Raw genomic sequence first — 12952 nt, forward strand, 5'->3', positions numbered from 1 at the left:
CGTGGGAACCTTTTAAGTCCTGAGTTCCACAGGGTTCTGTCTTAGGTCCACTTTTATTTTCCATCTATGTCAGAAACATATCTGCTTCTATTAAATATAGCAAATATTTCAAGTACGCAGATGACCCCCAGGTTTACTTCCATGCGTCACCTTCTAAATTAGAATATATATTAGGAAGGTGAATTTGGATGTTGAAAGTATTTGTAAATGGGCTGAAAGCAAGAAATAGTCTTCAACGTGCAAAAATGAAAGCTATAGTCACGGTAGTTTGATATGTTAACACCTCAGATTATCAATCACTGAGTAGAACAAAGATACTTGCAAATAACTTGCCTTATGTCGATTCTGTGAAGTGCTCAGCTGTTACAATTAGTGAAACTCTTTCACTTGCAATTGAGGAACATGATAAAGAAATGCATCATGCACTGTAGCAACTTATATTGGTCAATACTATCACTGTTTGAAGTGGCTCAATTTTGAGTACAGAAGATTCTATTTTCTAAGTTCGTTTCAATATGGTTTGTTCCAAGCCAGATCCCCCAATATTTATGTAATCATTTTATGAGCAGAGGTCAGCTTGAATCGAGATCAACCGGGGGTTTTGATGCAGTTTTATATATGCCTCCATTTAAGACTGCCACTTACCAAAAATCATTTTAATCTATCCCTGTAAATTGTGAAACTCCCTCCCCACTGATATTGAGACAAAAAAACCACAAACATTTAAAAACGCAATACACAGTTACCTCTTATAAAATTATCAGTTGTAAAATTACATTGTTATAATATATATATATATTTTTTTTTTTTTATATATATATATGTATTGTTTTCCTTAAGGGAACCTATTCCCAAGACATAATAATAAATTTTTCTTCCTTTCTTTCTATCTCTCCCTCTCTATCTATCTACCTATATGTCTATCTCTCCCATTTTCCCCATTGCTTACTGTATAATATGTATCGCTGCAAACAACCAAATGCATCAATAAGACATATAAACACAAAAACCTCACCCAACAAATAGTGTAACACACAAATCAAAACACACACATCTACAACAAACACGATGTATGCTGATTACTACTTTAGATCAAGAGGCAAGATAAAACGGCAGAAACTGAGAGCAATAAAGTCCCGGCATCGTGAAAAAAGAGGAATGGTCATATATCATTGTAGAAACGCATCATCATATTTCATGCCTTTACGCGCTACAAAACCTAACTATGATTACACACCCTTCCTAAAGACAAGTAATAGCAAAAAAAAGCAGGCGCACGTGCGTCAAACGGGTTACAAATAATTGAATCAATCGATCGTGTTTTTTATAGAATTTAACAGAATCTTTAAATGTTTTGAGTTTTTCATGTAGCGAGGGTGAAAAGTAGGGACAAATAAGGATTTTTAAATTTGATATAAGTGATATATGATATATGATAAGTCTTGTAAACCGCTTTTCTTCGGATGTTATACATGTTGGACGTGGTTTTATCTAACAGAATATCTAACGCTTTATATCAACACTAACACAACAAATTTTTTTTGTTTTATGTTTACAAATCAAATAATACAAACACAGCCCTTTCATAAACCTTACATTTCTTTTTTAAAAGCAGATAAAATGATATAACGTTAGTGGCTCACGTTTTCTAGATATTACGTGTGTGATTTAAGTTTATACACGAGATTCCATTGGGTGAAATGTCAGGCACTCTGGGCCCCTTAGAAAGTTATATTTAAACATTATTTTTCCTTAACTCCCTCTGTTGTAAATAATTCTTTCCAGTAACCCGCAGATTGAATTTTATTGCCGCCAGAGCGAAGAATATGAAGACCCAGGGCCTAGGTTGGAGAAAGTATTGACAATTTAGGTTGTCAAAAAATTCTAGTTTTCTTTTATGAAACGCTTCATAAGATAAATTTATATTCAGACGGAGAAATTAATAACAACCGAATGTTCGATTTCGACTTCAGAATTGTTTATTTAATTTCGTACTTTCGATTTATAACTGACCTTTGAAACATCAAAGAACGTTTTTATAATAAAGGAAAAATAATAAAAATCCACAGTAGTGTTAAATCAATTTGCAAAATTATTTTTAATTAAAAAATGCATATATTATTCTATAAAACTGTTATCTATTCAAATGAGATGTTAACAAAAGTCAATAATCATAAGTTTAACATCATGATACCCCATATCGACGACAGCCCTATTTTAAACACACCAATAAGATTAAAAGATTAATATATTATTTTGTCATAATGCTATTGATATTATGCCAGCAACAAAAATTAAACATATTAAGAAATCTTTTCTAATCTCTCCGGTAAAGCAGATATCGATTGATTGGATTAATAAAACAATCACGTCAGATAAGGTGATAAAATATTTATGAGTATTGACCAGGAACATTTAGGCCTCCGGTCGATGTACGATACATTAACAAAGTCACTTAAGGTGCAAGCAAATTATTTGTGATATATCTAATTAGGTTGAAAAAATATTTCTTAGTTTTAACCAAAAAAATCGGATAATAATTTATTTTCTTACATTCCTATATGCATAAATTCATTTAAGCTTTAAGATATATATTTAAAGTTGGCGTCTTAAAATTTTTCACTTTTCAATAATTCACTTAGATCATAACAAAGATGTATAGAAGTGTATATAATATTCTATGTGATGAAAAAACAGTATTTTTATGAGTTTATGAGATATATAGTATGTATAAAGGGTGATGGACGAATATCAAGGGTGGACTACTTTGGAGGAAACAGGGTTGTTTTACTGCATATAGTACTGATACAAATATAAGAGAGTAAATGTATTTATTAGCGAGAATGTGTAGTGTAAGTTGGCTTATGGTGAAATATTGAGTACCCTCATTGTTAATAACTCAATTAGGTTAGCTATATAGTATGTGTAAAGGATGGTGGAGGAATATCGTGTACTCCACCACCGCCAGGCGCAACTACAATATCATACTTTGTTGCTACTGCTGATGATGATCGCTGAACACTAGGATTCCCAGTTTCTATATTTTACAAGCACTCAGTTTAATCGACTTAAGTCACTGACTGCAATTATTGCCATAATTTCCTGGGTCTTCTTGATATCCTATGTTATGTCTCCTTTTTTTTAAAANAAAAAAAAAAAAAAAGGAGACTCTCCTTTGAGAGGTTGCTTGCATCAGGTTTCCAACCATTTGGAGGTTCATTGCATAACCTACAAATGGGGTCACCGTACCATGTTATATAGATCTCAGATGTCGGCGACCAGTATGAAGCCCTATTACTCCCTTGTTTTCACCCTGTTTACCTGTACCAGTATGTTTGCCAGTTTTAGTGATGGTTCTTAATCTTAAGTTTACTGTATCCGGTACTTCTGGGGTTTGTCCACCTCTCCTTTTGTTGGACCCATTCTGAGATGGAGGAACGTATAATGTTTTCATTTGCAATTTAAGCATCAGAGGGCCGGATTGCGGCGGTCAGGCCGGTAGGTTGGGACGTCCTGGACGCCTCGTACGCCTTTTCTTTACCGTCGAGGTTTAGACCCAAAAAAAATATTTTAATCGAATTAATGCTTTTACGCAAAATATATTTTGTATGATCAGCCGTATATTACGTGTCTCACTAAACATTTACAATTTTTACGAATTTAGATGAATTTCGACCTACCCATTAAGTACACAATTTTCGTCCAATCATCTATTTTCATGAAATTAAAGATTTCTTTAGATTAAAGTGCTTTACAGAATTTAAAAAAATTATAGGCACTGAAGTCACCGCTTCCAATTTATACATTACAAATATATTGTAATCGATTGTTGTTAACTATCCACTACTTCAATTCATTTCTATCGTATTTTTATTTTGTTTTGAAACGACCAGACTGATCCTATCATGACCTAGATCATTTTGATAAAACATTACTCTTAACAAAAAGGTGGAGTCAGTTGGTCAAATGCACTATAGCCGAATTTGAAATTATTGAACCAGCTCCTTAAAAAATTACTTCAAGATTAGACGCCTGAAAAGTAGTTTAATTTAAATTAAATGGTACGTTTCCAGAGCGAAAAGCGTGCCAGACCTTTATTAACTTGAGGTTATAAGTGAGATTAACATAATTATTTTTAGATCCTTGGTCGCTGATAATTTCACTCAAAATTTCTATTAATTTTAAATATCTAGAAAGTTGCCTATTCAAGACGGTTATTCGCCTTTAAAAGCCATGTCTACTAATTGTCGAAAAATGCTGAATTAATTAGTATTGAAAAAAAGGTTAATTGGGTTGAAAAGAGGTTTCGGTTTTTCAATTATAAAATAATTCTCAAATTTTCTTTTGCAGAGTTGTTAAAAAAAGAAAGTTTTTTAAAATTAGAAGAATTAGCAAACGTGTAAAATATTTTCCAGCAGAACATAAATATTTGAGCAGAATACAGTTTTTTAACAGTTTAATCTTTGAAGTATACGTTTCAAATATACTTCTATATAAAAAAAACTATTTTATCTCAGTAAATTATAAAATTTAAACATCATTTAAACGTTTATTTATCTTATCATGAAGTTGTTTTTTTTTTGTAATTTGCAATTCATTACAACTACCTTTAATTCGCTAACATGATGAGATAGAAAGATTGGGTGAGTGGTTGGGAAAGTTTTGTGAAATTTGCGGTAACAAAAGCGGATATTATCTTCAACGAAATGAATATTTAAATCTGTATGTGAGTTATGTTCAATACATAAAATAAAGCATCAAAGATTTGTCGTAGGCTTAAGGATTGAGCAGTTTGAATGTTGGAAGTTTGGCTGTACACCAACCACTCTAAATCCATATCGGCATTATTATGGTGTTGCAAAGCAGCCTTTCCTTTTATTTTGAGAGGTAAAACAGAACGTGCAAGCACAGTCGTGTGTTAGGTACGTCGTCAAGCATTTGAAGATGTACAGTCCGAGGTACAGCACCTCTTCCGCAGTTGGGAGGGGAATATTATTCCAGTAGACTGGAATGATCTTTTTACGGAGAGTGAAGGTAATGTTGGTGGATTTGTCTGTATTAAATTTTAATATTTTCTGTTCACGTCAAGACTCTAGTAATGTGAGGTGTTGTCGGCGGTTTCGAGAGGAAATGTCAGTTATTGAGCTCCACTGTCTGTAAATGTGGTTTGACGATGTAATGGATGGAATGTCAGTTGTGTAATGAAATATGCAGAAAGGAAATGGCTACAATGACTCGAAAAAACCGATCAGTGAGGTAAGCGCACTATGAGAAATTGGTGGAAGGAGGACGCCCAAGAACATGAACAGCAAGACCAGGTGCCAAACTCGATCAAAAGCATGACTTACGTCAAGAAAGGTCCCAGAACAGTATTGCCCCTTGTCAATGCAGTAGGAAATAATATCTACCACGAGAAGTAAATTGTTTTGATTGTGTTCAATATTGATTTGTTGTTAATTAAATATTATCATATTTGCTGATCTTTTAAACCGTTAATTAAAATTGCAAAGTCCTGTTGAAAAAAGCGACGACTAAACTAACAAGGGGATGACAGCGGTCACGGATTCGGACCAAACTTTTCTTGGTGATTCTACATTCCAAAATATCGGACACCTAATCTATCTAAAAAAACTATGTAAAATTTTATATTCACATAGTAGATTTGAGCAAGTAGAACGGCGAAGTAAAAATATTAAAAAACAAATTTTTCAGCGAAACCAGGGCCTATTCATAAGAAGTGGCTGTTACGTGTCCGATAGAATCACCCCCAAAAGTTTGGCCCAAATCCGTGACCCACCAACTTGGTCGTCCCCATGTAAGTGTTTTCATTCTAATAATCCCTGGTCGTTTTTTAATGTATAATTAAAATAACTAATTTAGGCGTGATTTATGTCAGTAATCTTGAATTATTGTTTTAATTTAACAATTACATATTCAATGTCGCTTTTTAAATATTTCTTTGTGTTAGAAAACTTTGTTTAATGTCAGACTATTCGCCTTTTGGCGACCAATTAGAAACGCTGTCCAATGAAAAATCCTCTTTGTTGTGCCGGGAAATGAATAGAAAATTATGAAGCACCGAAGCAGTTCTCCAAGCCAAACGCCGAAATATTCACAGCGAATGGATTCCTGCCCCAGAACCATCCATTATTCAACGATCAATTATCAGCATAACAATTGCCATAGTAAACGTGAAAATCCAGGGTAAATTGATCGTAATTACCATTCGGCCGTTGAATCGCCAAGTCTTTTCAAACGTAGAGAATAACTTTTTTCTCTCCCCCGTCCAAAGTGGGAAAACTTTCGATGTCAAAGAAGTTGCCACACCTTAACGTATTCGTAAGTTTCGTGGGGGGGGGGCAAAATTTTTATTCAGAACGGAGCGAAAATCTTATAACTCCTTCGTGAAAATCCAGTTGATTCTCACGTCAACTTTCTTCATTTAAATTAATACAATAATACGCGTTGTTTTCATGTTAACGCCAAAAACCAACATTTCGAGACCGCTCGATTGTTTGAGCAACTTCATGAATAGTTGCGAAACCCGTTGTATCCGCTTAACAAGATTCATTATGAACCCTGCATAAAACAAGCATTACATTTAATATTCGTTTTCATCCCTCTGAGGCGAATATTAGCATCAGCAACATTTTTCTCTAATAATTAACGCAGAACAATGTGCTTATGCTCTAAATTCTACACCATTTATAAGTGTCAGCGGTTTTTCATATTACCCCACTAATTTTATTGTTAAACATCTTAAAATAATAAAACCAGACAGGAATGATGATACTTTGCAAAAAGGAAACAAATCAAATTCTTTTAAACTACATAAGTCATATTTTGTTAACACTAAATCTTGCTAACTCTTCTTAAACTACTAGCTAATGATAAAATTGTTATGCTGCTACTTATACTTACCATAATTTACATTTATTAGCAGTTTTAATTATACTAATATGCTTCCTGTGTTACTACACACAGAAAAGTTTCAAATTTACTAAGTCGTATTTATTTGAATTAATATTTTAAGAGTTAATTTGTCAAAGAGTGTAAAGCACTTGTAAAGCTTATTAAAAACCTCTCTTCGAATTTATGATTCGAGTACCATTGTTGAAATAAAATATTTTAACGTTTACTAATAATGCAACGTAATTTAAACATAATCGTCTGTATGTAGAAAACGTTATTGGGCTTATTTGTTTTAATTTATTTTAAATGAAACACTATTTCAAATTTAACCAAACTAATGAAACAAATAAAATACTCATTTTAATTCAATTGATTTATTATTTTTTATCCAAAGTAAGGTTGAGTAGAAAAATTCGACATCCGGAGTAGGTTCAATGCTGATCGAGACACTAATTTTTCAACTCAACCAAACTTTGAAAAAAAAATTAAATAATTAATTTAGCTAATAGGACCAATTAAAACAAAAATATATTAATATTCATTTTAATATTTTTATTTGCTATACTTGAAATTAATAATGTACTATTTCTTGTATATCTTGTATGCATTTCGGAGTATTTAACTATAAAGGCATTGCATTTCTAATTGAATTAACTTTTTTTAATTGTGGAACAGATACAGCCAGGTTTTTGAAATATATCTATATTTCATAAATAATAAAAAAGAAATAAAAACGTAAATATCACCAAATTGAAGCTTGCTTGACTACACATAGGGAGCGGATAGTGGTTGAGCACGGCAGCAAGTATTTCGGTCCCCTGTTCCCATTTTTTTAAGAAACCAGGATTGTTTTATTGTGTGTAGTACTGAAAGCTGTTTCGTTTATAATATGGTATAGAAAAGGTGGCAAGGTCGTAGGCTGGGTGGTCCGAGAAACTCTTGCGCGTCAAGACCACGGTCGATAAGTGTTGTTGGAAGGATTTGAATTGTATAAAAGGTAAACTCATCCGACTAAGATTAAGCCTTGCTAGGTTGGCCCACGGACACTTACTTTTGAGCTAAAGCCCACGTATCTCTCCGGCATGTCGAAAAAATATGCTCGGTGTGTCTCCCGTAATTGATCGGCAAGACTTACAAAGGAATTGCTGGAAGGTAACCGCAACTGAAGCAGGATTATGGTTGGCCTCCTGATAAGGCATTGCCGGCTAAGGCACATGCACTGGATTGTGGACACGGAAGAAAAGTAGGCTTCAATTGAAATTTTAGAAGGAAAAAAAAGCAGGATGCATTAAAGGAAGGAGGAAAAACTTCGAATCCTAATTATTAACGAATTCTTAACAGGACACTGCAGACTAAATGAGCATTGAACACACTTACAAACTGTGGAGCTACATTTGCAGAAGGAAGTGTTTTAGGATGTACACGTAACCGTAGAAGAAATTCAATTACTGAAACCGGGCCTACTAATCGATTTTTTTTATGAACTAGGACTCATATGTGTACTATAGGTATACTATATTATATCTTACATCTTAACATTTGATGGGAATTCACGACACAAAACACACCAAATTCCATAAATCCGTTCTTCTTTACTAAATAATTTTTGAAGAAAATTATGTAAAAACCAAATTGCTTATAGTAATATTGCATATAATTACTAATTAATATTTAAATTATACTAAGAATAATGTTATTTTTTTACTATCTTTACATTGCATTGGTATAAAGAATTTACGCTAGTTTACAAGCTAAAGTATATGTATTAGTCGTCAATTTTTATTCTATGCATTCAATTTATAGCTACTATATGAGAATTTTATTGAAAATATGAATATTTTTTAAGATTAAAACCTCTTCCCTCACAGAATCAATGTTTTTTTCCTTTTTTTCCATTTGTTTATTTTCTTGTATACGATATTTTAATTTTCAAATACAAAAATCGATGGCTTTCAATACATTTGGAAAATTTTAAATATTAACAGTTCATAATCAATGATGATTTATTTTCGGAATCATAATTTATTATGTTTTTTAATCGATTTTAGTGTTTTGTTTTTCAAAATTTTCTTATAAAGACTAACGTACGTCTTATCAACCCTCCACTTTCTATATGTATGTGTTTGAGTGTAATTTGAACTAGTATTTTTTAAGAAAGGTGTATTTGAAATATTTAAACTTTAAATGTCAATAGCTAATAAGCAGGGATGGTTGTGATTTCATGTATTTTTCCTCAACAATTCTTTATTTCGTGAGAGGTTTACTATTTGACTACTTCAGATATTAAAGCAAGAGCTTTGAATATTGTAAAGAAATTTTTTTTTCTTTATTAGATATCATAATAAAAATCGTCCGAATCATTGTATGGGTATTTTTCCAATAGCCCTACCCGTTTTGTAAGGACACCAGTTAAAGGGAATATATATTATTTTAAAAACAGTAATCTAAATTATATAGAGGTAATCTTTATACATTTAATAACTTGCGAAGAAAAAATAAATTTTGAGCTATATACTTGTAAATATAAATAGTTTACAATCAGAGTTAATTGTTAGTCCTGATGTTTTGTTACTTCATATTCTACATCTAAAATACATAATCTTTTTTTTTAACTATCCTACTTACGATATCATTTATATTAATATTTTATAATTAAAATTGATATAATTAATCCTGATTTGTTATATTTTTGTTACTTCACCTTCTGTATATGCAATACATCTTTTTATCTATCCTACTTCCTATGTCAATTATATTAATAATTTACAATTAAAGTTGAAATAATATAATTCATCGTGATTTGTTAAATTTTTGTTGCTTCACATTCTATATATAATCCTTTTATCTCTACTTTATCCTATGTCATTAATTTGAATAGTTTACAATTAAAGTAATTCTGATTTGTTATATTTTTGTTGCTTCATATTCTATACCTGCAATATATAATCTTTTTTAACTATCCTACCTCCTGTATGATTTATATTAATAATTTACAATCAAAGTTGATACTATTAATTCTAATTTGTTATACTTTTGTTGCTTCATATTCTATACCTGCAATTTATAATCTTTTTTTAACTATCCTACCTCATGTATGATTTATATTAATAATTTACAATCAAAATTGATACTATTAATTCTGATTTGTTATATTTTAGTTGTTTCACATTCTATGTCTGCAATGTATAATCTTTAATTTAATTATCCTACTTCCTACATAATTTATATCAATAGTTTACAATCAAAGTTGATATTATCAATCATGATTTGTTATATATTTGTTGGTTCACGTTGAATATTCTGCAATATATAATCTTATTTTGAACTATCCTTCTTCCTATGTCATTAATCACAATGTCAGTTTAAAACAGCATTATTTTCAAAACCGATACATGATTCTTGCACATTTAACCGTTAATTGATTGTACCATCAAGATATATGTATAAAAGTTTAAACTTTTTAACGTTAAATATATTTCGAAATATAAAATTATGGGTTAATGACGACATTAATCGTAAATTTTTTTTTCATTTTGTAATATCTTAAGAGATGAATATATTTGCATATAAATAAATCTTATTTGTGAAGATATTTTTTATCAAACAGCCCTTCCTCCTATGATTCATTGCCAAGCCATTAATATTAATACATTATTTAATGTATCATAACTTAAATTATAAAGATGTAGATTTAGTCAAAAAATGAGAGTTCAGCGAAAATAAATTATACAGAAAATTTTTAAATATCGTAATGAAGGGATAGATTGGAAATATATAGTTGTAAATATTACTTTTGATTTTTTTGCACTTTAGCATTTTCCACCTCTGATTTCTGTGATTTTTATAAGAAGGTAATAATTTTTCATATTTATTAAAATGAGAATTTTTTTAATATTCTCTCGTAAAGAATATCGCTGGGATTCGTTGTAATGATATTTTTTCAAACGGTCCTACCTTCTGTATTTTTTGTTGCACGATGTCGAAGAGGGAGGATTGCCGTTGTGAAACCACCGAGTTCGGATCCACAAGTAAGCTTTCTACCGGTCTCCATCCCGGGGCGCATGGTCAGACGAGGACGGGGAATGTGGCGGAGCGCCTCTCCCTCCCGAGAGGGTGGAGAGGAAATGAGGGAGTACTATGGGAGGAGAGTACTACCCGCTGGGATCCGTGGACAAGGGTGCCGGGATGAGTGCTTTCTTTGTCTCAACTAATTTCCTCCACTCCCATTTTGCCTTCCTCGTTCCTCCTTTCTTTGGTTTATTATGCTCTAAATGAGAATTAAATTTTTTATAATCTGGCAAAAAGTTAGACTCAAGTCTTAGAATTAATGCCTCTGCTGTTCTAGTACAGCTTATTTATTTAAACTCTAGGAAAAATTAAAACAAATTGTAATTGATATTAAAAAAAAAAAAAAAAATGGGTTGATACTATGACCGTGCTTGTAAAACTTACAACCTGCCAGTTTTTCTTAATTTTTTGTAAAATATTTTTTCTCCTTTACATTGTACTTAATACTGTAAATTGTAATGCTTGCAAATAGTACTTAATAATTTGTTGGTAAGGAGCGGTCAAGAATGAGGTAGCTTAGAAAAAACACCTTTTTCATTGCCAACGTTACGACCTTTATTCGGCATAAAGAGAGATGTTATTCTTGTGGTGTCATATTGGTTTTGTGTGAAATTGTCTACCAAAACATCCCAATACACCTAACACTTATCAGAGACAAATGGCTTGACATAACAAAAAAAGTGTGTTTTTTAGTGACAGATTGTTTAATAATTTTGTTTGAGTCTTGAAGTGGGCAAGAATAAAGTAGTTTAGAAAAACAGCTTTTTCATTTTTTTCCGAATTTTGACCTTTATTCGGGTCATCTTCAGGGCCTGGTTGAATTACAAAACATATGTTGATTGGAAAAATGACAACACAGATGTAAATATAAACTTGGAACCGAGTATTTCATACTTATATAAAATAAGGTGCTATTCTTGTGGTGTCATATTGGTGTTGTGTGAAATTATGGCGAAACATGAATTAGTATTCTGCTGTTTTTACATGATTGTGACGGGGGGAAAGCGGTAAATCTGGGAAATTTTCTTTGATCATAGGCGGTTTTGTTTATCTCAAAGGAGGTCTAGAATGGGGATTTTCTGGATTGGATTTTTTATTCGGGTTATTCGATATTGGAAAGGAAGTTAATTGTTTAGGACGATAACAAAGGAAAAGGGAATATAAAAATAAAGTCCATTATATTCCGTGGTCCGATTGACCAAATAACTTCTTTCAATTAATTAATCTTTATGTAAGGTATTGGTTGAAATTAAAAAATCAGTGTCACGAGCGGGATTCGACCAACGACCTTCGGCTAAATACGCCGCTGCTCTACCGCTTGAGCTATCGTGTCAAGTGGTAAGAGTAGCGGTATATTGAGCCGAAGGTCGTGGGTTCGAATACTACTCGTGACACTAACTTTTTTGATTCAACCCTTCTTTCCCCTCCCGTTCTGCTGTGTGTGTGTGTCTCAGTTCTCTTAACAAAAACAGCAGTGTACAAATTCACGTCTCACAACATTTCACCCAACAGTAATATGACACCACAAGAGTAGCATATGAGTATGAAATACTTGGTTCAAAGTTTACATTTTCATCTTTATTGTAATTTTTCCAATCTACATATGTTTTGTAATTCACCCAGGCTCTGAAGAAGACCCAAAATAAAGGTCGAAACATCGAAAAAAATTGAAAAAGGTGTTTTTCTAAACTACCTCATTCTTGACTGCTCTTCACGAATCAAAATAATTATTAGACAACCGGTCACTAAAAAAACATACATTGTACTTAATGCTGTAAAATCCCGGGCAAAACACGAGCACTACGGACTACTGCACCGGAGTTTTATGAGAAGGCAGCCAATTCTGACACTCAGTTTATTATCGGGTGAAGGATTAAAGGGCAAGGGGGAGCGAAGCCATCGTCGATTAAGGCAGTGGCGGGTTCCTGGGATGGGAATGGGTAGAGAGAGGTGCAGTAGGGTTAGGATAGAT

The 12952-nt window shown here is 32.2% G+C and overlaps 1 protein-coding gene across 1 annotated transcript in view; it reads right to left on the reverse strand.

Annotated features, from left to right (window-relative positions):
• Positions 1–11106, reverse strand: part of LOC106662272 (5-hydroxytryptamine receptor-like) — a 338924-nt gene extending 327818 nt beyond the window's left edge. The window contains exon 1 of the mRNA XM_014386248.2: positions 10867–11106. Coding sequence (XP_014241734.2) covers positions 10867–10975 — 109 coding nt within the window. The 5' untranslated portion in view covers positions 10976–11106. The remainder of the gene's footprint in view (positions 1–10866) is intronic.
• Between the last annotated feature and the right edge of the window lie 1846 nt (positions 11107–12952).

This window comes from Cimex lectularius, unplaced genomic scaffold (genome assembly GCF_000648675.2).
Source record: "Cimex lectularius strain Harlan isolate CLEC.00 unplaced genomic scaffold, Clec_2.1 scaffold3, whole genome shotgun sequence".
NCBI classification, from domain to species: domain Eukaryota; kingdom Metazoa; phylum Arthropoda; class Insecta; order Hemiptera; family Cimicidae; genus Cimex; species Cimex lectularius.